Here is a 25,027-nt window from a genome sequence, read left to right on the forward strand (position 1 = left end):
TGAATGCACTGCCACAAATTTGATAGGTAAATTAGTCATACAACTACACAAAGTGAACAACCAGGAAGGCCCACCCTGGAGATGTGCATGGGCCTTCGTATGACAGCGTAGTAGTTAGGAGCATATTCTTCTTCAACAGGGTCATGAAAAGGCCAAGCATCTTCATGGTCCCGTAAATGCTCCAGAACCTTGTACATTCCTGTCCGCAGATCATCTTCTGTCTGAAGCACCCTGTGTAATTAAAAACAGTATTTCAGTGGATGATGTGGGAAGCTGGTTTATATACTGTTATTTCTGCAATCCCTTACAGGATTAGGGCATCTGGCAATAGACAGATTGATAGATTTCTGCTTGTTTATTAATTCTTAACAGCTCTGTGTATACAATCATGGTCAGACTTGTGCACCTGAAGGCAGATCTCCATGCTACACAGTCTATATCGATCCATCCATCCAATCCTACATTGCCCCATGAGAAGCGTAGGAGCCCGGGGATAGGCAGTTGGTCCCGATATTTAAGATGAAAGTGACCAACCTCACTCATCCCTGAGTGGCATTACATGAGCAATCAACCCCAACCACCCATAGGATATACACCTTCACCGGCTCAATCCGATTGGAGTGCAATAATTACCCACTAAACCACCAGGTGCCAAAATTTGGTTATATGGTTACCACCCAGCATAGTAAATGGTTACCTGGTGTACAGGAAACCATTTGGCTTGTCACTCAGTATAGAGTCACCCACAGGCTGAAGGAAGAGGAAAGAATGAAGGAAAGAAAGACAGAACAGGGAGTGTAAAGTCACCAGTAGGCAGAAGGACAATAGTTACTTAAATATTTCACTGGTGTTGTTAACTCACAAAATTTTTTGCTCCACCATTTTGTTCACAACTGTTCTTTTGTGAATATACTGCTGTCATGTTTCTGGATCATCCAAGCCACTGCGATCATATTTGGAGATATGATGATGACGGACAAGCACTATGCTAATCACTCATTTCATGCAACAGTTTCAATGTGCAGCTTCACATATTTTAAATCAATAAACTGATTACAAAAATCTTATATACAGTAACACAAAAGTGTCAACTGATGAAAAATTTAACCATATCACATAAACTGGGAGAAGTGGAAGATTATCATCATCAGCATCATTATATTAACCCTATTTTCAAAGTACACGACTTGAAGACACAATGAGCATGACTTTTGGGGTCACACTGTACTTCGTACTATAAAAACTAAACGCCAGTACTGACCAACGTGTCTGATGTTCTTATTTTTTGTACCATAAATAAATTTGCAGTTCATGCCATGCATTCATCACTGGTTATGGCGTAAAACAGTAATGGAATGTGATAGGGGGATAAATGCCACCAGAGACCCCTCTTTCATGTAACAACTTAAATATTCACAAACACCATAGCTGTTTTTTCAATTTGCAGACACTGAATATTTCAGCAATAAAACTTTCCATGGCAGGCTAAAAATATGAGAATTACAGGGCTGTTCAAAAATTTTTACAAGACTGATTGTTTCTGTCAACGAATACGAGTATACAAAACTTTCCTGGTGGTGAGATGGCGATGTGAGGCATAATATTGGAGTTAAAATAATAAATTGTGCTTCCGAGTTTATTTCAGGCTACCTGTGTGCTTTCTCAATAGATATTAGAAACGTCAACTGTCTGAAAGTTTGAGTGTTAGCCACCTCATTGCTACAGTTACCACAAGTGAGGTCAAGCCAGTAAGCCTCTGCCTCTAACCCAATAATATCCTTGTGAGACAATCTTGCTCCTTATTCATACAGTATTTTTAGTTAGCTGTTTTCCAGGGAGGAGCACTAACCCTCTGCCAACCCACTTGTTGACACAAAAGAAACACATGTTGGTTGGTTATAGGGTTACCACCCAATGTACTAAATGATTTCCTGGTTTACAGGAGATCATTTGGCTTGCCACTCAATGCAGAGCTACCCAGATATAGAATACCACTTCACTATGTGGGTGGATGATGGGTGCCAACATGAAGGGATGGAATGGAGAGGTACTGTATTATAAGATAGGGGGGGTGTACGATGGAAGCAGGACAGTGAAATCCTGGGGTACAGGGCAACATGGAGGGGATTTGTTTGTGGCCACCCCTAACAGAATTAAGGCATCTGGCTATAGACAGATAGACAGACAATCTTGCCTTTGAAAAATCAGGAAAAATATTATTTTTTTTGTTAATGGAGTGCTTCTCAAAGTACACCACTTGCAGTTCAAATGTATAGTTGATTCATGCAGCAGCTGCAGTGGTTGCTAACATACTCAGTAAGTCCTAGTACTCTGCTGAGTACAGTAGTACCTTTCCCCCATATCTGAGGCTAAATAAGTACTGTATATGAAGTATAAGAAGAGTGCATATACAAGATTACATTAAATGTCAGAAACTACAGATATTAGAGCAAGGTCAGCATTGGTAAATGGTTAGATGTGTATTTTTCACCACCTTTAGTGTTCCCATACACTGTAAGTGTGTGTGTGTGTGTTCTATAGCGAGTTGAGGAGAGTGGTGGCTGAACAGGGAGCTGTAGACAGAGGCGTTAATGAACAGTACAGAGCCCTCAAGAACAATTTCTTGAGAGTTACTAATGTAACATGCGGCTGGACAAGAGGACCACCAAGACATAAAGTAACTTGGTGGTGGGATGAGGGTGTAGAAGCTGCAATTAAGGAGAAAAGAAGGCTTTTCCGGGAATGGAAGAAGGGTGGTAGCAAAGAGGAATATTTGGCTGCCAAGCGTAGGGCTAGGAGAGAGGTATACAGGGCAAAGTCTGAGTCACAGAGACAATTACTTCATAACCTCAATCATGGGGAAAGGAAAAATATATTTAGGGTGGCAGGTCAGGTGAAGAGGGATAATCGGGATATCATAGGTGAGCAGTGTGTGAAGAATGATGAAGGAAGGGTAGTGGTGAACAGTGAGGATATTAAAGATGCATGGAGAGAGCATTATAACCGGTTGTTGAATGAGGAGTTTGACTGGGACAGGGAAGGTTTGGAGCCAGCAGATCCAGTGTCTGGCCCTTGGCCTTTGATTGATACTGCTACTGTGAGTGAGGCAATAGGCAGGATGAGGGTGGGGAAGGCAGCAGGTGTGTCTGGGTTGACTGCCGAAATGTTGAAGGCCTCAGGCGATATAGGGGTGAGTTTAGTCACTGACCTGATAAATAGGATTATTTATGAGTGTGTTGTCCCAGATGATTGGCTGAAGAGTGTAATTGTAAATGTGTATAAAGGGAAGGGTGATGCCCTGGAAAGAGGGAATTATAGAGGTATAAAGCTTTTAGATCAGATAATGAAGGTAATGGAGAGAGTTTTAAAGGTGATGATTAGAGAAAGGAGTGAATATTGATGAGATGCAGTTTGGGTTTATGCCAGGTAGGGGGACCACTGATGCCATATTCATTGTTCGACAGCTTCAGGAAAAATATATTGGTAGGAGAAGGGATCTTTATTTTGTTTTTGTTGATTTGGAAAAGGCCTTTGACAGAGTCCCTAGAGAGGTGGTGAAGTGGGCAATGAGAAAGCTTGGCTTGGAGGAGTGGCTGGTTAGGGTGGTTATGGCCATGTATGTGGGTGCTCACACCCAGGTGAGAGTGAATGGAGATTTGAGTGATGAGTTTTCCGTGAATGTTGGTGTGCATCAGGGGTCAGTCTTGAGTCCCATGTTGTTTATCATGGTACTTGAAGCCCTTTCACGTGACTTTAGAAACGGACTCCGGGGGAGTTGTTGTATGCTGATGATTTGGTGTTGATTGCAGAGAATGAAAGGGAGGCGGAGGAAAGGTTTAGGAAGTGGAGAGATGGTATGGGGCAAAAGGGTTTAAGGGTAAATGCAGATAAAACAAAAGTGATGATATCTAGGGTTGGTGGCGGTACTGTCAAAGACGAGGGAGAGTGGCCATGTGCAGTTTGCCACAAGGGCGTGGGAAGTAATTCCATCTTGTGCGGTGTGTGTGATAAATGGGTGCATAAGAGATGTAGTGGTATCAGAGGTAGACTGCGAGATAATGCTGATTTTATGTGTACGGCGTGCCGGGGTGAGCAGGTGGAGATTGTTAGACGTGAAAGGATTGAACTTGCTGGTGAATCTCTTGAGTGTGTGGAAGAGTTTTGTTATTTGGGAGACTTGTTGTGTGCTGGAGGTGAGGCTAGGGTGAGAAGTGGTTGGAAGAAGTTCAGGGAGCTCTTGCCTCTCCTGACATTGAGGGGGCTCTCCCTACGTGCTAAGGGGTCTTTGTATGCAGCGTGTGTTAGGAGTGTAATGCTGTATGGCAGTGAGACCTGGGCAGTGAAGGAGGAAGACATTCGCCGGCTCAGACGTACAGAAATGACAATGATTAGGTGGATGTGCAGTGCGTCCCTGCGTCCAAGGCCTGGAGGGGCTGGGTTTACAATGGAAGAGTTGAGAGGTAGGATGGGACTGGAGTGTATTGGTGTTGTGATGAGGAGAGGTAGATTGAGGTGGTTTGGACATGTGGAGAGGATGGGGGATGATAGTTGGGTGAGGAAGGTGAGAAGTGTTAATATTGGGGGTGGGGTTATGAGGGGTAGACCGAGAAAGACATGGGACGAGGTCATTAAGTGTGACCTTAGGGTTAAGGGACTGAACAGGGAGACTGCAATGGATTGTGCAGCATGGACAGCCGCCATTAGGTGACCAAGGCCGACACATGCAAGCATGTTGGAGCCTTTAAAAACGAAAACGAAAACGAAATAACAGAGTGCTATATATCAATTTTTCATCAACACTCACATTTTATCACTAAAATTCTTTATTGAAATATGTAGTTCATCTCTGCACCAAAATAAAAAGCTGATTAGGTAAGATAAAGTTAGGTAAAGTTACCATAGGTATAAGTGAATTGGTTGGTTAGAATGCTGACCAAAATATTTACCTATTTCAATCAAGCACACAGATTTGGGCATAAGTGTGTTGGCTTTCATATAAAAACTGTTAGTAAAACAATGCAGATTATTTCAAGAGATTCATACAAACACACACACACACACACACACACACACACACACACACACACACACACACACACACAAAACATCCTGAGGCATCTTTCTATCCAAAGAGCTTCTCTTTTCTATAAATAGCTGCAGACCTAAGGAAATGGCCTGTACCATGCATATATAAAAAAAAATTTAATTTGATGGAAGTTTAGACAGTTGCTGTAATGGAGGAGTAGATGGATGTAGGAAAGACAGGACTGGTTTGGGTGGAAGGGTTATACAAAAGTATGAAAGAAGCAGTTAAGAAGTGACTGTGACAAACAGTAATTAATGAGATAAATATTTAGTGAAGGAGACCAACATCAAGCATATGAAAAGTTTAGGAGAAAGCTGGGAAAACAGAATAGTAAGCAGCTTGAAAATGTATAAAATGGAATTGGATGAAAGTGCTGTAGAGGTGGAATGATTTATGGGAAAAGAGGTAAGACTTTTCATGCAGACAAGGAAGGAAAAAGAAATACTGAACCAAGTAACTTAAATCATTGCACACTGCTTGAAGGGGAAGTTACTAATCAAGAATGTGAATACCTGAGGAGTATAATTACTGAACTAAATTAGAAATTTACTAGTAGTCCTCTTCACCATCCTTCTTTCCTTCCATCCTCTTCTGTCTTTCTTTCCTTCATTCTTTCCTTGTCCTTCTGCCTACAGGTGACTTTATACTCCCTCTTCTGTCTTTCTTTCCTTCACTCTTTCCTCTTACTTCTGCCTGTGGGTGACTCTACAATGAGTGACAAGCCAAAAGGTTTCCTGTACACCAGGAAACCATTTACTACGCTGGGTGGTAACCATATAACCAAATTTTGGTGCCTGGTGGTTTAGTGGGTAATTATGGCACTCCAATCGGATTGAGCCGGTGAATGTTTATATCCAAGGGGTGGTTGGGGTTTCTTGCTCACGTAATGCCACTCAGGGATGAGTGAGGCTGGTACCGTAACTCTCATCTTAAATGTCAGGACCAACTTGCCTGGCCCCGGGCTCCTATGCTCCTCATGGGGCAACGTAGGGTTGGATGATGGATGGATGGATGGATAGCTGAGACCAGGAAGGTGGCAATAGGATAGGGAAAGAAAACTGTAGCCAGATATTTAAAAACTGAATGAACAACCGTGACAATGCACGCATCTGATAACCTATCTTTTCCAACATGGTCTGCTGATCATGGCTGGATGATTGTTGTGGAAAGAAATTGCTGAAAAAAAAAAAAAAAATGAAGGAGTGTTACTGCACCTTTTATGTTCTTACCTAACTGTATCTTTACAGGAATGAGTCAAGCTTGCACTGTCTAATGTATTAATCCATTATTATCATACATATCCCTAAATTTACGAATAGTTTTCGCATACACTATTTCATTCAGTAGTGCATTCCACTGATCAACTGCCCTAATTGGGAAACTGAATTTCCTTACGTCTGTCGCCTGTCTTTTTATGCAGTTTTTTGCAGTGTCATCTTGCTAATGACCCCCCCATACGATACGTACTCATTTATGTCTGTTTTCTTTCCGTGAGATGCATTTATATAGCATAATCTTGTCTCCTCTTTTCCTTTTCTCTTGTAATATTGGCAGGTTAAATGTGTTTAGTCTTCTTCATAGGTTAGATCCTTTAAGCTTGGTACCCATCTTGCAGCTGCCCTTTGTACTTTTTCAATCTTACCTATGTGTTTTTTGAGATGAGGATCCCAACCTACAGATGCATCATACACGGATGGTCTGATATGATGTTATTATCTTTCTCAGCATATATGTAAATGCTAGTCTCAGCAAGCAGTGTACGCATGTTCTGTACCTTCTCATTTATGTAGTCAGCCAGAGATAGTCTGTTGTTGATAATCAATTCTACGTCCTTCTCCTTTTCTGATATGTGTAGGGTTGAATCTCCTAACTTATAATCTCAATCTGGTCTTTTTTCACTTTTACCAAACTGAATTACATGGCACTGGTCAACAATGAATTCCATCTGCCATCCACTGCTCCATTCACGTAGCTCATTTAATTCCTCTTGTATCTCTCTGCAAGAGTCTGTGTTTTTAATTCTCCCCTCTGTGGTGGGGGGGACACAATCTGGCCGCACTATGGGGTGGTACTACTACTCTGTGGCCAGGTTGTGTTAGGAAGAATACTGCCACTGTATTCCCTGCGTGTCGTAAAAGGCGACTAAAAGGGGCGGGGTGAGGGGACTAGGGACCCCCTCCTCTGTTTTTTAGTTCCTAAAAAGAGACAGGCCAGAAAAAGGGATGGGGGATGCAGTTATCCCCGTACCCTGAAGATTGGGTCTATGAATGTGTGTGGATGTAGTACGATTGAGGCTAAAAGGGAGGAGATTGAGAGAATGTTTGTGAGAAGAAAGTTGGATGTGTTAGCTTTGAGTGAAACGAAGATGAAAGGGAATGGTGAGTCTATGTTTGGAAGTGTTAATGGAAGATTGTCAGGTGTTGATAGAGGAAGGGCAAGAGAAGGTGTGGCCTTGTTAGCGAGTCCGGAAGTACAGCAGTGTGTGATTGAATGGAAGGAGGTGTCATCGAGACTGATGTGGGTGAAAGCGAAATCTGAACGTGAGTTGTGGGTGTTTGTGAGTGCATATGGGCCTGGTAGTGAAAGGGATGAAGAAGAGAGGGAGTCTTTCTGGAATGATGTTGATGAGTGTCTGCAGAGTTTTGGAGCGAATGTGAATGTGGTAATGATGGGAGATCTGAATGCTAGAGTGGGAAATGTAGCAGTTGAAGGTGTAGTTGGTATGCATGGTGTGCCTGAAAGAAATGAAAATGGGGAATGAATGATAGCGATGTGTGTTGAGCGAGAGATGGTGATTGGAAATACGCTGTTTGAGAAGATAGATATTTATAAGTATACATGGGTGAGACAGGAGAGTGGAAGGGTTGTTGACAGAGCTTTGATGGACTATATGGTTGTGTCTAGGAATGTAATTGGAAGATTGTTGGATGTGAGAGTTCTGAGAGGGGAGGGTGGAGGTATGTCTGACCACTACCTGGCGGAGGGAAAGTTAAGAGTAGGTAAGAGATGGGTGAGAGCTAGGAGGGTTAGGTGTGGCAGGGAGGTTTTGAAAGTGAGTGAGTTGGATAAAAGAGAGAAAAAGATAGAGTATCAGGAGAAATTGAAAGATGAGTGGAACGCAGTGAAAGATCGGGAAAATGGCAGTGAAGAGGAGGAATGGCAGTTGTTTAAGAGTGCTGTGGTGGGGCATGCAGAAGAGGAGTGTGGTGTGAGACGTGTGGGTGGTGGTGTAAGAAAAGGAAGTAAATGGTGGTGCGAGGAAGTAAGTATGGCTGTGGCTGAAAAGAGACGTGCATATGAGGTGTGGCTGCAGAGAAAGGATGAGATGTCATATGAAAGGTATAAGGAAAAGAGGAATAGGGCGAGGGCTGTGCATGATGCTAAAGTGGCAGCAGATGAGAGGTGGGGTAGGCGACTGACAGAGAATTTTCAACAGAATAAGAAAATGTTTTGGAAGGAGGTGAAAAGGGTGCGAAAGGGAGAGTCTGGGAAGGAAGAACGAGTAAAAGCAGAGGATGGAAGGATGTTAATTGAGATGGATGCAGTAAGGAAGAGATGGGCAGAGTATTTTGAAAGATCGTTAAATGTAGAGGAGGAAAGGGTGGCTGAGAGTGTGGCAGATGGAAGGGTACAAAGAATTAATGTGTTGGGAGAGTTGAATGATTCTTTGATCACGAAGGAGGAAGTGGAGAAGGCAGTAAAGGAGATGAAAACAGGGAAAGCTGCAGGTATGGATGGGTGTGCTGTGGAATGCCTGAAGGGTGGTGGAGTGACTATTGTTGACTGGCTAGTAAGATTGTTGAATTTGTGCTTTGTGAAAGGTATGGTGCCAATTGACTGGGCAAGTGCTTGTGTGGTCCCGTTGTATAAAGGCAAGGGTGATAAGTATGAATGTACTAGCTTTAGGGGTATAAGTCTGTTGAGTGTTGTAGGTAAAGTGTATGGTAGAGTGTCAATTATGAGAGTTTGACAGAGTACAGAGTGAGTGATTGGTGATGAGCAGTGTGGCTTTAGGAGCGGGAGGGGATGCGTGGATCAAGTGTTTGCTGTGAGACAAGTGTGTGAAAAGTATTTAGCGAAAGGCAAGGATGTGTTTTGGGCATTTATGGATTTATAAAAAGCATATCCCTATGTGTCAAGTGGGGTTGGTGGAGGATTAGTGCCCCTCCCTGTAAAACAATTAACTATAAGCCCTTGGCCACCCCGTTTGGGATACGTGGCATCTGGCAATGAATGAATGAATATGATAGAATTGATAGGGAGGCTTTGTGGACTGTTTTAAGATTGTATGGACTTGATGGTAGGTTACTAAAAGGGGTGAAAAGTTTTTATGTAAATAGTAGAGCGTGTGTAAGAGTGGGAAATGCTGTGAGTGATTGGTTTCCCGTGAGAGTGGGGCTGCGACAGGGATGTGTGATGTCGCCTTGGTTGTTTAATATTTACATGGATGGTGTTGTAAGGGAGGTGAATGCAAGAATTTTAGGTGGAGGTTTGAGTCTGGTGAATGTTGATGGTGGAGAGTGGAATCTGAAGCAGCTGCTGTTTGCAGATGGTACTGCACTGGTGGCTGATTCAGAGGAGAGATTGAGACAGTTGGTAGAGGAGTTTGGAAGGGTGTGTGAAAGGAGGAAATTGAAAGTAAATGAGAATAAGAGTAAAGTGATGATGTGTACGAGGTTGGTAGATGGTAGGGGGATGAATATAGTTTTGAATGGCGAGTTGCTTGAGGAGGTAGAGTGTTTTAAATATCTAGGGTCACATGTTGCTGTGGATGGAAGAATAGATGCAGAAGTGAAGTTTAGAATAAATGAAGTAAGAAAGGTGCTGGGAGGAATGAAAAAAGTGTTTAGATGTCGTTCGCTTAGAATGGATGTAAAGAGAAGGCTGTATGAGGGTGTTGTGGTACCGACTGCATTATATGGGGCTGAAACATGGAATATGGGTGTAGCAGAGAGGAAAAGTTTGAATGTAATAGAGATGAGGTGTCTGAGGAGTATGTGTGGAGTGACGCGTATGGATCGAGTGTGAAATGATGAAGTGCGAAGGAGAACTGGAGTTGTTCGGGAGATGGCTGGTAGAGTTGAGCAGAGGGTGTTGCGATGGTTTGGGCATATGGAGAGAATGGATAATGAGCGATTGGTGAAAAAGATAACTAGATCTGATGTGAGAGGTGTAAGGCTGAGAGGAAGACCACGAATAGGATGGATGGACAGTGTGAAGAGAGCGCTGGATGCGAGAGGGATGTCTGTTGAGCAAGGAAGAGTGGCTGTGCGTGACAGAAATAAATGGAGAGAAATTGTGAATGAATAAGTGATGACGCAGCCCTGAGAGGATATTCTCCCGCATTTGATCTGATCAGCTAGTCAGGTCAGGTGCGGGTAAGGGGATAGGTCTGTTATGATGTGGCAGGGGTTAACCAGTTCTGCTGTCGGGCCCTGCTGCAGATATCACTGATTGCATTGCGCAGTTGACCCTTGTGCAGTGTGGTGCGGTGAGGATCTGTCCGTTCTCTCCTTTGGGGCTAAGATGCGAATGAATGTGTTTGAATGGATGAGTAAATGGGGAGTGTGTCGTCCTGCCTCGGCTACCTCCCTTTTCTTGGGGGAAGCAGCCTAGGTATATAGGTAGATAGACAGATTTTTGCATCATCAGCAAACATATTTAGATAGCTTCCATTTCCAATGTTGCTGTCTATATCATTTATATATACTAAAAACATAATTGGCGCCAGCACTGAGCCCTGTGGAGCTTTGCTAGTCACTTCCCTTCACAATGAGTATTTACCCCTTAGTATTGTTCTCATTTCCCTATTCTGAGAAAATCCTGCATCCAACAGTCAGATTACCTTGGATTTCTCTTTGAAGGTACAATTTCCATAAAAGTCTTTGGTGCAGTACTTTGTCAAATGCTTACTTAAAACCTAAATAGATACTGTCTACCCATCCTTCTCTTTTCTGTAGTGTTTCTGCAACTCTATCATAGTAGCTTAAAAGATTTGTAACACATGATTTTCATTTTCTAAAATCAAACTGTCTACTGTAGCAACTGTCTAGCAATAAACTCTCATCCCTTTTCTGTCCAACTCTCTAATGCAAGAGTTAACTGTTACTCCCAATCCTTCATTTATGCAACAGGTCAACTCTGGAACTGTCTCCCTCTGTCTGTATTTCCTACTTCGTATGATCTCCAGTCTTTCAAACGCAGTGTGTCCAGGCATCTCAAAATGAACAGATCTTGAATTTGGCTCCCTTTTGTATTTTTTTTTTTCTTAGAAGGAACTGTTTTGCGGGCATATAGCCTCTGGTTCCTTCTTCCTTGCATTTAAAAAAAAAAAACAAAAAAACAAAAAAAACTGGGACTTCCATTCCCCTCTTGAGTCGTGTCTCAAGTGAGATAAAGGGCCATACTATAAAGACCAAGATTTCAGGCGGTCTAACGGTGACATTCAGTCATCAGACATTCCTGAGTGTCAGTCATCCTTATTATAGACCGTCTGCCTTGGCAGAACCCAGTTAAGGCATTTGAATGTAGCAACAGTCGCTAGATTGGGAAGGAATACGCTGCATGAGTGCTAAAAGTGTGCAGATTTTGAATATTTCTTCTGTATAATAAACCAGACACATCGCTAACCCATCATAAGTTGTTATATTTACGAGAGAAAAATGGATATGTGCTCTAGAATTGGGGGGGAGGGGGGGGAAAGATGGCAGAACATATAAGAAAATGTATTTACGAACAAAAGACAGTATACCGTGTAGACCAAGCATGAACTATGATTTACTCTCCTTATGCCATTATTAGTCCCCTACTGGTGAAACCAGGGAGACTAGGTTTGCGTGGTTCCATCAGTATGTCAGTACATCAGTCCATCAGCAATTTCGTATCTGCTCTGTAACTTCCACATGCTTGGACAGATTTTGATACACCTTCACACAATTGTTCCCCATATCATGAGGGTGTGTCACACAAACAAAACCAGCCATCTACTCCCAAAGTCAAGGCCACACTTGAGGCTCAAACAAGGTCGGATGCTGTCTCTCCTCAATTTCATGGCCACTTTGTAACTTCCACATGTATGGACAGATTTTGATATAACTTCACATAGTTGTTTCCCATACCATGACAGTGTGTCATGTCCAACAACCAGTCATCTACCTCTAAGGTCAAGGTCACACTTGAGGCTCAAACAAGGTCAGGTGCTGTCATACTTAACAGCCATACATATATTCTTGTCCACCCTGTAACTTCCACATGCATGGACAGATTTTTATATAACTTCACACAATTGTTCCCCGTACCATAAGGGTGTGTCTCATGGAACTACCAGCCATCTACTCCCAACATCAAGGTCACATCTGAGGCTTAAACAAGGTCGGGTGCTGTCCTTCTGCAGTTTCATGTCCGCTCTGTAACTTCCACATGCACGGACAGATTTTGATATAATTTCACACAGTTGTTCCACATGCCATGATGGTGTGTTGCATGCAACAACCAGCCGTCTACTCCCAAGGTCAGTTACCTGTGTATGGTTATCATCCGGTAGGGGACTTTGTATTGCATGACAATACTGAATGCACTTGTTTGGATTAAATAATTGTTGAAAATATCTAGATTTGAATTTATATGAGCAAAGTGAATGTATTATTGCATACTTCATAGACCTCCATGGTATGTTTCCTGCCAGCCAACCAGTTGGGAACTGTACAGCATTATATCTTGATTATGTGCAACTCTACTCATGCAGCAGTGCATTTTATGTTCCTAAATTTATATTACGAGATGTAAATGCAGTTATTACAGAATTATTATTACTATTGGGTCTGGTTAGTACTTGGATGGGTGACCGCCTGGGAATACCAGATGCTGTTGGCATCCCTACGTGTCAAGTGGGGTTGGTGGAGGATTAGTGCCCCTCCCTGTAAAACAATTAACTCTAAGCCGTTGGCCACCCCGTTTGGGATACATGGCGTCTGGCAATGAATGAATGAATGAATTATTTCTTTGCATGGTGACTTCTTTTGCTTCTGTACAAAGCTGGTTGAAGGATGACATTCACTGGAGGACCAACACAAACTAATGGAAAAAGAGGAATTAAAAAAAGAACATAGATAAAAAGATGCTTAACTCAGGAGAAATGGGAATTGCTAAAGATGAAGAAGGAAAAAGCAAAAACAAAAAATGAGGAAAGGTCAGAGGAAGAGAGAAGGAAATTTTTTTTTACAAAGGTCAGAGGAAGAGGAGCAAATTTTTTTTACAAAGTAGTGGGATCACAAGTAAGAGAGTGGTACACAAATAACAGAGACTAAGAAAAAGGAAGGTGGTAAACTCAAACTGTGTCAGATATATAAACAACATGATTAAGTTGATGTGGTCACTTATAGATGGAATGGAATTATTAGAAATGGAACCTCATATTATTTGTCTAACTGAAACAGAATTAATCCCAAGGATATCAAACAACACCCTAAGTTTTGAGGAGTACAGTATATGGAGAAGAGATAGAAGTTTGCAAAAAGGAGGAGTTCTGGTATTAACAAAGGAAAATCTACAAGTCAGAGACATAGTACTAGATATATCATCACAAGTATAACTGATTGCATTAGAGATTAACACATCTGAAGGGAAAATAGTTTTGGAAAATCATACATGCCACCCAAAACAAACACCTCAGAGACAGTCAAATATGAAGCCTTGGCAGAAAGTCTATCTATCTATCTATCTATTGCCAGATGCCATAATCCCGTAAGGGGTGGCCATTTGACTTTGAGTTATTTGTTTTACGGGGAGGGGCTCTAACCCTCCACCAACCCACTTGTTGACATGTAGGGAGCACGTACGGTTTGGTTATATGGTTACCACCCAGCATTGTAAATGGTTACTCGGCTTACAGGAAATCATTTGGCTTGTCACTCAATGTAAAGCCACCTGTAAATGAAAGAAAAGCAATAAGAAGTGACAGGAAAGATGGGAGAAATAGGAAGAGAGGAGGGCAGGCACAGATAAAGAATGATAAAGGCTAAGGAAGAAGTAGGCAGCATTACATCAAGGGAGTGGATGATGTCTGCCACCATTCAGAATTTAAAAGCCCTACTACATAGAATAGAAGAAAAATGTGCAACAATTATGGTAACTGGAGATTTCAATACAAATATCAATTGGAATATTCTAGATGTAGGAAGCTGTGAAAGCAGTTGGAGTCAAAAGCTCCAGGATCTTGTATGGGTTTTTACTGACACAGCATGTAAAGGAAAGTAACAGAAAAAGAGGACTAGATGACATATCATTATTGATCTTATATTTACTAGGCAAGATCATGATCTCAACAGCATAATGTATCACCCTCCATTCGGCAAAAGCGTCCATGCAGTAAGAAATTGCAACTTCAGGATTGCATATGATATAGTTAGCAGTCATCTATCTATCTGTCTATTGCCAGATGCCTTAATCCCATAAGAAGTGGCCACAAACAAATCACCTCCTTGTTGCCCTGTTCCCTGTCAATTTACTGCCAAGCTCCCAGCTCACACACACCCTCTCTCATATACCTCTCCACTCCATCCCTCTATCTCATCCTTGGCCTCCCCCTCCCTCTCCCTCCCTCCACCTCACTCACATACACTCTCCTCATTAGTCTCTCACTCTCCATCCTCCCCACATGGCCAGACCACCTCACTGTATTTTTCCCAGCACTTCCTATCACATCCACATTCACACCACAACAATCCTTCACTTCCCCATTCGTCAGTCTGTCTCTCCATGTGACTCCACATGCTCAGTTACTCATTTCCACAGCTCTCACTCTTGACTTTTGTCCCTCCAACAAGGTCCAAGCTTCACTTCCATAAATTAGAGTTGGTGTCGCAATACTGTCATGTAGTAACTTTTTCACTTCCATGCTCACTTCCCTGTTTCTTATCACTGCTTTCAAGGAACCAGCATCCTTGTTGTACCCTTTCAAGCACTTCACCCTCTAACTTCCATCCTTATTCATTAGACTACCCAAGTAATTAAATGCACTCACATTTACCAGTTCCTCCTCATCCAGCCTCACCGTACATTCACTGACTTCACCTTTCTCGAAGACCATAACTTTACTCTTCCCTGCATTCACCTTTAGATTCTGTTTCTTACATACTCCCCAAACTCATCCACCAAGCCTTGCAGCTCTCCTCTGTCTTCACTTAACAACACAGTATCATCTGCAAACAACAGTACAGGGAATTTTCAAACACTACCCTCTCTCACTAGGGCCACTCCAACATCCACTGCCTTACCTTGTATCTCTTTTATAACCCCATCCATTTACAGATTGAACAACCATGGAGACATGACACATCCCTGTTTCAATCCAACCTTCAAATAGAAAAATTCGCTCAGTTCACTATCAACACGCACTGCAGCCTTAGCACCCTCATACATACTCTTCACGGCATTCAACAGCTTCCTATTTACTCCATATATTCTTAATACTTTCCACAATTCTTCACTGTCCACCCTGTCATATGCTTTCTGCAAATCCATGAAGGCAGCATACAACTTCATTCCTTTCTCTAGAAACTTTTCCACTAAAGATCTAAGAATGAATATCTGATCTACACAACCTCTTCCCTTCCTAAAACCTCCCTGTTCTTCTCCAACTAATTCCTCTGTTATTTCTGTCAGTAAGTATTGTACCATATACTTTTCCTATTACACTAAGAAGACAAATGCCCCTATGATTACCACACACTTCTTTTTCCCCTTTTCCTTTGTACAGGGGAATAATTATACCTTACTTCCAATCATCCAGGACTGCACCTTCCTCCCAGGCCAATCTGCAAATCTTCCACATCCAGTCTACCACTATCTCTCCCCCATGCTTCAGCATTTCTCCACGCACTTCGTGAATTCCAGGGGCATTCCCCATTTTAACACTCTTCATCGCTTGCACAACTTCTATCCTACCGATTCCTTCCTCTCTTCTCACATCCCTCCGTCTCCTAGCCATTCCCCAGCCACTTATACTTGCATTATTTTCATTCTCTGTGTTCAACAATTCGTTATAGTGTTCTCTCCATCTACCGGTACTCATTTTTTCTCCTTTCTCCACTATTAATTAATCTGCCATTTTTATCTTTCACTCCCCAACTAACTTCTTTGGCATCCTGTCTAACTCTCTTTACCTCTTTCCAGAACATTTTCTTACACTCCCTCCACTTTACACTCAAATATCTTTGAAATTCCTCATCCACTACCATGACTTAACTAAGTACTCCATAGACATGGATTGGGAAAAGGAACTGGGAGGACACGATATAAATGTCATATATAGAGAATTCTGTGAACTTTGTGAAACAGGAGTCCAAAATTTTATCCCTAAGCACAAAGAAACATAAATAACGATAAAGAAGTGGTTTAACACAGAATGTAAAAAATCAAAAGAGAAAAGAGACTTGCTGTGAAATAGATACAGAAGACTCAATAGTGAGAGGGCATATAACCACTATAAACAGGCAAGAAATGATTATACAAGGATCAGGAGAATAACTTAGAGCCAGTTTGAGGAAGACATTATAAATAAAAGTTGTGGTCAGCCAAACCTGTTTTACAGCTACATCTGAAGGAAAACCAAAGTTAAAGCTAAAATACAGTCCATAATGGATGAGGGGATAACCTATATCAAAGAAAAAGGTATTTGTGAAGCTTTTAGCAGAAATTCCAATCAGTTTTTACAGAAGAAAGTAAAATTGAGAGAGATGACAAGGAACATGCATGCCCACACATAATACCAGATATACAAATATCAGAACAAGAGGTACAGGAAGAACTGAGTATATTAGACAAAGAAAGCAACTGGTCCTGACAAAATTTCAGGTTGAGTGCCACATGAATGTGCAGAAGAGTTAAGCGGACCAATATAATTAATGTTTAAGGACTCCTTAAGTCAAGGTAAGCTACCTGATATTTGGAAGAAAGCAAACATTGTTTCCCTATTCAAGAAAGGAAATAGACAAAATCCACTCAGCTACTGACCAGTATCCTTGATCAGTGTTATAAGCAAGGTACAGGAAAAGCTAGCAAGAGGTGGAGGGATGCATGCAGACAGTTCAGAGGAGCAATGACCATGGAAGTAGCGACAGAACAGAGATAAAGAGGAAACAGTGCAGGCAACCGTGTGGCGAAGAGACAGAGGTTGAAGGAAGCCAGTAAGAGGAGCAGAGTTAATGAGACGAAATGCCTTGGACTCCACCCTATTAAGACGAGCTGTATGTGGGAAGCCTCCCCACACATGAGAGTTGTACTCCATACAGGGGCGAATAAATCCCGTGTATAATTTCAACAACTGTGCAGGGGTAAAGAAGGTACGAAGTCGGCTTAGCACACCTAATCTCTTGGAAGCAGATTTTATCAGAGACGCAATATGATCTTCCCAAGATAAATCCCGAGTGAATGAAACCCCAAGCACTACTCCTTCCTGTGCCTGGGAAGTATGAGACTGCTCACAACACAAATGCTGGGAGGTAGAGTTGTAACCCTATGCAACTAGAAAGGGGGTTTTCGGTCTCCCTCTTGCTCCTTTAATTTGCACTTAACACCTTCAATCCACAAACATTATTTTCTATATTGTTCTTGCTGTTAAGAGACTGCTTAACTGTACTTAGAGTCTTCAGTACTAAGAAACTATCCTGTAGTGATACTGTACAATCATCTGGAAATGGCAAAAATTAGACAAAATGTCAATGTAGAGAAGGGGCAAGTGAATGTATGAGCAGTATTCTTTCTCCCCTTCCCATGGCAGTACAACAAATGTTAAGGCAACTTACATGTGAGCACTTTTGACCTTCTTCTTGTTGGGTGGTGACGTGACTGAGTTGACTGTGGTGACGGCAGGTTCTGGAACTACCGCAGCATTGTTGAGAGAAAATGCCACTGAAGACAAGGAGTTGTTGGTTTTCCTTCCACTGTACACCTGCAAAACACAATACACATCACAGATAAATCCAAAACTTTTTCTATCTATCTATATACAGGTCTCCCTCGTTTTATGCTGTATCATTTTACGATATTTCACATTTACAATCCTTATTCTTTAGTACCATGTGTTCATTTTACAATTGAGCTCCCTCGCATTTAGGATTGGACATGTGGAAATCCCGTGCTCACAGGCAGATCAGCTGAGAGTTGCATGGCATACCTGCCCAAACCTCCACCTCCACTACCTCTCATTCTTCCGATTCATGCACCCCTGCCACCCAAACCTCCACCACCCCTGCTTCCTCCCTCTCCACCTCTTGTGTTGATGAGTGATGGGCTTTGGCCCAGGATGTCTCCTAGCATCGGAGGAGACATTAAGGCATTACGTCCTCCAGCCTCGGGGGGGACTGACTAAGGGTGGACGGAGCTACAGTACAGTAAGAGGGTAAATAACTGTACATTTCAGTACAGTACAGCTGTATTTCATGTTGTTTTTGCTATTTCATGTCTTTATGTTTGCAAATGTACATACATATGTGATTCAGATGCACTACAATACATAAACCATTATCATTATTATTGCATATTAGATCACTTGTATGGGTCTTGGGTTCCTTATACATGAGTCCAGGAATGCATCCCTATTTTTCCCATTAAACCTTACTTTCGCTTTACGATATTTCGGTTTACCGCTGCCTTTCTAGGAACGCATACCAATCATAAAACGAGGGAGACCTGTATCTATAGACAGATACCTTAATCTTGGAAGGGGTAGTAACGAAAACTAATCACCTTCATGTCACATTATCCTCCACCATCAAACTGCTCTCTCCCCAGTTCATATCACCCTCACTCATATGCCTCTCCATCCCATCCTTCCAGCTCATCCTGTTTCCCCCAACCCCTCCACCTCATTCATATACACTCTCCTACCCAATCCCTCAATCTCCATTCTCATATGCCTCTCCATGCCATCCTTCCAGCTCATCCTATTTCCCCCTACCCCTCCGCCTCATTCATATAAACTCTCCTACTCAATCTCTATTCTCTCCACATGGTCAAACTATCTCATGGTATTACTTCTAACACTTTCCAACACATCCTGCTGAATGCTGCTCCTGAAATTCATCATATACCTGTCTGACTCCACCTCCACATGTTCCTCTTATACTGTATAACTAATTTCTACTTCTCTCACACATCTGTCCTTCCAACAAAGTTCAAACCTCACTTCCATACATTAAAGTGGTGATAACAATACTTGTGCCGTAATGCAATGACTTTTCTACTTTCGTGCTCACTGCCCTATTCCTTATCACACTTCATAATGTACCTCAAACCTTTCTTCCTTGTTGTAATCTTTCTTACACTTCAATCTATAATGCACATCCTTGCTCATCACAATGACCTGTGTATCTGAAGGCACTCATATTCTCTATTTCCTAACCATTCAGCCTCACTATGCAATCCGTGCCTTCATTCCTCTCCAAGACCAACACTCACCATTCAAGCCTTGACTCCATCCCAAAGGCAGAAATCACCCATGCTATGAATTTCATAAAATTAAATCATTCCCACATTGCTCGTAGCATAGAGATAATTCTGTCAACTGCTATGATAAACAGGGTGTATAATAAATGTAACATTCGTCTCCATGTATATTTCATCCATGAACTTATATCTTTTTCATTTCTACTGCTTATTCAAATCCTGTATCTTACCGCTAACACAATGACTTACTGTACAAATTCATCTTCTAGGCTTCCATGTCTCTTCCCACTCCTAAACTCACTTGCATACACCTTTTCACACTCTGTTCATATCCACTGATCATTTCATCTAAGTTACTCTTCTGCTCTTTGACTAATGCACGAATCTCGATACCTTTTCTCCACTTGAACTTTCAGAAACTAAATATACATAGACCCTCATTTACCTCACTCTCTGTTTACTTGAAAACACATTTTAGGCAGCACCATCCAAACCCATTTTGTGAGGTGACCAATATGTTTTCCACAGCAAAACAGCTGACTGACTGACATTGAAAGTTGAGAGCTTTGGGGTCTAGCCTCAGCCCTCCAGGGATTAGAGGCAATGCTCATTCTCCTTCCTCTTGCCCCTATGCCTCAGATGCCCCACCCCCTCTTCCCAAATCAACCATCACTTCATCACTTACATCAGGGTAAGTAACCCTATCAGGTTCAATCTGACTGGAGCACCTTAATTACTCACTAAAACACCAGATGCCATAATTTGGTTATGTGGTTACTACCCAGCATAGTAAATGGTTTCCTAATGTACAGGAAACCATTTGGCATGTCATTCAGTGAATAGTCACCAATAGGCAGAAGGAAGAGGAAAGAATGAAGGAAAGAAAGACGGAAGAGAGAGTGCAAAGACATCCATAGGCAGATGAAAGAGGAAAGAATGGAGGAAAGAAAGACAGAAGAGGAAGGATGGAAGAGAGGAAAGGGCACACGCCCATCCACTCAATGTAGTGCTGCTTTGGGTGTCTGCCCTTTCCTCTCTTCCATCCTTCCTCTTCTGTCTTTCTTTCCTTCATCCTTTCCTCTTTCTTCTGCCTAAGGTGACGTTTACACTCCCTCTTCTGTCAATCTTTCATTCACTCTTTCCTCTTCCTTCAGCCTATGGGTGACTCTACACTAAATGACAAGCCAAATGGTTTCCTGTACACTAGGAAACCATTTACAGTACCATGTTGGGTGGCAACTATATGACCAAATTACGGCACCAAGTGGTTTAGTGGGTAATTAAGGTGCTCCAATCAGACTGAGCCTGTGTATGTTTACATACAAGGGGTGGTTGGGGTTTACTGCTCATGTAATGCCACTCAGGGATGAGTGAGGCTTGTCACTCTCATCTTAAATGTCAGGACCAACTTGCATAGCCTCAAGCTCCTACGCTCCTCTATGGGTTGACATAGGATTGGATGATGGATAGATGGATAATTAGTTGAAGAAGAACAGGGAGGTTTTGGGAAGGGAACAGGTTGTGTTGATCAGATATTCATTCTTAGGTACTTAGTGGAAAAATTTCTAGAGAACGGAATAAAGTTGTATGCGACCTTCGTGAATTTGGAGAAAACATATGACATAGTGGATGGACAAGGATTGTGGAAAGCATTAAAAATATATGGAGTTTATGGGAATTGTTGAACGCTGTGATGAGTATGTATGAGGGCACTAAGACTGCACTGCATGTGAATAGTGAAGAGTGAATTTTTCTATTTGAAGGTTGGATTAAAACAGGGATGTGTCATGTCGCCATGGTTGTTCAATCTGTATATGGATGGGGTTATAAAAGAGATACAAGGTAGGGCAGTGGATGTTGGAGCAGCCCTAATGAGAAAGGGCAGTATGCGGAAACTCTCCGTACTGTTGTTTGCGGATAATACTGTGTTGTTAAGTGAAGACAAAGGGGAGCTGCAAGGCTTGGCGAATGAGTTTGGGAGTGTGTGTAAGAAGTGGAATTTAAAGGTGAATGTAGGGGAAAGTAAAGTTATGGTCTTCAAGAGATACGAAGTCGCTGAATGTACAATGAGGCTGGGTGAGGAGGAAATAGAAATCGTGAGGGCATTTAAGCACTTGGGTAGTGTGATGAGTATGGATGGAAGTTTAGACAATGAAGTGCTTGAAAGGATACAACAGGGAAAAAAGGTTGCTGTTTCTTTGAAAGCAGTGATAAGAAACAGGGAAGTGAGCATGGAAGTGAAAAAGTTACTGCATGACAGTACTGTGACACTAACTCTAACATATGGAGGTGAAGCTTGGACCTTGTTGGAAGGACACAAGTCAAGAGTGAAGGCGGTGGAAATGAGTTATTTGAAGGGGGTATGTGGAGTCACATGAAGAGACAGGCTGACAAATAAGGAAGTGAAGGAGCATTGTGGTGTGGATGTGGATGTGACAGGAAGCATTAGGAGAAACAAACTGAAGTGGTTTGGCCATGTGGACTGGATGGAGAGCAAGAGACTGATAAGGAGAGTGTATTTGAGTGAGGTGGAGTGGGAAGAGGAAGGGGGAGGCCAAGGATGAGATGGAGGGATGGAGTGGAGAGGTATATGAGAGAGGGGGGTGTGAGCTGGGAGTAGGGCAATGAAATGATGGGGGACAGGGCGACATGGAGGCGAGTTGTTAGTGGCCACCCCTTATAGGATTAAGGCGTCTGGCAATAGATAGATAGATAGAATGTAGTTTATGGCTATTTAGGCATGTTATTGCGTGTCTCTTTGTTATGATGCTTTAATGCGATTTATGATGAATATACAGTAAAATAATTCCTCGATTATCTAGATGGTTCACATCCGGCCATGCTGCATGTCCATTCATTAGGCCTCAGCTCTATTATACCCATATCTGGATTCATTTGTCCGTAACCGGACATAAAAGTTCCAGCTTTGGCGGCCGGCTGGCCTAGAAAGTCAGAAAAGTCTGTTGGGTGGCTCCCCTACCTCTTTGTCCACACACAAGTAATTGACCATAACCTACAAGCTATGCTAAAATGGCAATCCTGCTCCCTATCAAATGGTCAAAATCCCCCGGCCACCCTGATCACAGGCAACTTACTGGCAGCACACAAGGAAAAAACAGCGTAACCCACAGGCTGAGCAAGAATGGCTGTATGGATCACAACCATATGGTCAAAATCCCCTGGCCACCCCAATCACTGGTAACATTCCGGCAGCGCGCGAGGAAGACAGAGCCTAAACCACAAGCTGGGCCAGAATGACTATACAGATTCCTATCGAATGGCTGAAATCCCCCCGGTTGCCCGATCAGTCAGCAACATTCGGTCACACACGGCCATCCGCCCCCTTACCAAATGGCCAAAGTCACATCACCATCCAGATTACCCGGCCACTCCTTGGGCCTGTGATGTACGTGGACAGTGTTTCTGCCAAGTTGCGACACTTGCCAGGCAAGCAAAATGGATCCTTGTGCTCATAGGTCAGTGTGTCGCTTCTTGCTTGCGTGCTCATAGCTACGCATGGGTAGAGACATGACAACGCCATACACTCCCAAGCGCTACTGCACTTCAGTTCCCACTTTGCACTCTCCACATGTGGATGCACTTAGCAGAGGTTTAAAAATGGCAGCTTCCATCGTTGCATTTGTGGTGGTGCCACAGCCCTACCTTCTGCAGGCCTTAATTCTCCTCTCTGGTGTTCTCGTGTGCGAGATGATGGCCCCACCACCACCTGAGAAACAAAAGAGCAGAGTACTGACCCCGAAGAAGAAGCGTGAGACATTGGGCATGGCTGACATGGGCTGGCCAACTTCAAGCATTTTGCGTGAATTTGACTTGTCCCACTCAATCTTGTCTGATATCAAAAAATTATGGGACAATCTGACTCAGTACGGACAGGACTATGGCGATACCACTAGAAAAGGTGACTGGAAGGTGATGTCCCAGCCCCGCTACGCCATCATCCACCAGTTGACTTTGGTTTGGTTCCGTCAGCAGCAGGGTGCTGGCATGCTTGTACGTGGGACCGAGTTGAAGGCTGCAGCCGAGAAGTTTGCATGCCTGCACAACATGCATGACTTCAAAGCATCCGAGGGTTGGCTCTTCAGGTTCAAACCTCAACATGGGCTTACTGGCTGTAAGAAACATGGCGAAGCTTTGGCCGCATCAGAGAAGGATGTATGCTGTTTTGCCAGAAAGTGCAGCGCCTGATCAAGAAGGAGGGCCTTGCTCTCGGTCAGGTGTACAGTGTTGACGAAACTAGCCTGTTCTTCCGCTCCTTGCCCACCAACACCCTAGCAGAAGAGACGGAGAGGACTGTGCCTGGTCGGAAGCTATCAAAACAACGTGTCTTGGTGTTGTGTTGTGCCAGTGCTAACGGGATGCACCACCTATAACCCGTTATTGTTGGACATGCAAAACAGCAGTGTTGTCTCCATGGGCTGATGGATACCCTGCTCGTTATGTGGTACCATTCTGTAAAGGCCTGGTTTACAGCAGAGATCTTGTGAGATTTGGTTCCACAGACTTAGTCAAGGAGGTTATCCATTATCAGAAGGAGGAACTTGGTATCCTTGGCAGCCAGGTGAAGGCCCTCACAATCTTCGACAATGCCCCTGCACATCCATCAGAAAAGGACTTGGCTGCTGATGACAGTCATATTATGTTTCTCTCACCTAATACAACTGCCCTCATTCACAATGGAGCAGGGTGTTATCATGGCAGCCAAGAGACTGTACCGTCAAAGGTTCCTCAATGAGGTGATGGTGATGCTTAAGGACGAGGAATGGGTCAAAACATGTGGGAAGCAGGCCTTGGAGACTCTGCGGCGTTACATGAAGTCTGCGGTTTTCAACTGGGCCAATTCTTGGAAGGAAGTCTCCATCAAAACCCTGGAAAGTGGTTGGTCTAGTCTCCTTCAGGGATGTGAGGACGTGCATGGCTTTGAAGGATTTGACACGAACAATTTCCACCTTCATCTATGAAATGCAGGCGAGGATGTGGTCGTCAACGACGTGAGGGATTGGCTGGATGATGATGTTGGCAGTCCAGGTTATCAGACGCTGTCTGATGAGGAAATCAGCACTGCTGTCTCTGTGAGGCCGACATAGGAAAGCGATGAGGACGAGGACCCTGACTTTGGCCATCCCGCCACTCCATCACTCCCTTGTCTTTGTGTGCTGCAGGCCGGCATTGAGCAGGTGCTCGAATATGCCGAGCACCCTCATTGCACAGGGAGTAGGTGGCACTCAAGCTGGCTATGGATATGCGGGCAGTCAGAGACGCTGTCATCCTCTGACAAAATAGCCACACCGATAGTCAGATGAAGATCGACTCCTTTTTCAAGCACGCCATCCCTATGAGTGCCAGCCCATTCTGCCCACCACGACACCATCAACCAATTGGCCCCAGTCTTCACTTTCAGACCCACTACCGAGCACATCGACAACCACTGAGTCCCCGTGAGCCTGCAGCTGCCTTCAAAGAGTCCTGAGGTGGGTA

The 25,027-nt window shown here is 43.1% G+C and overlaps 1 protein-coding gene across 1 annotated transcript in view; it reads right to left on the minus strand.

Moving 5' to 3' along the window:
• LOC145413647 (uncharacterized) overlaps window positions 1–25,027 on the minus strand; it is a 260,021-nt gene that overhangs the window by 20,390 nt on the left and 214,604 nt on the right. The window contains exons 9-10 of the mRNA XM_080283305.1: window positions 17,890–18,035; window positions 75–231 (exon numbers count right to left, since the gene is read on the minus strand). Coding sequence (XP_080139431.1) covers window positions 75–231; window positions 17,890–18,035 — 303 coding nt within the window. The remainder of the gene's footprint in view (window positions 1–74; window positions 232–17,889; window positions 18,036–25,027) is intronic.

The sequence above is a fragment of the Coenobita brevimanus genome, chromosome 97, assembly GCF_032717465.1.
Source record: "Coenobita brevimanus isolate Jiangsu-jjx chromosome 97, ASM3271746v2, whole genome shotgun sequence".
Classification (NCBI taxonomy): Eukaryota; Metazoa; Arthropoda; class Malacostraca; order Decapoda; family Coenobitidae; genus Coenobita; species Coenobita brevimanus.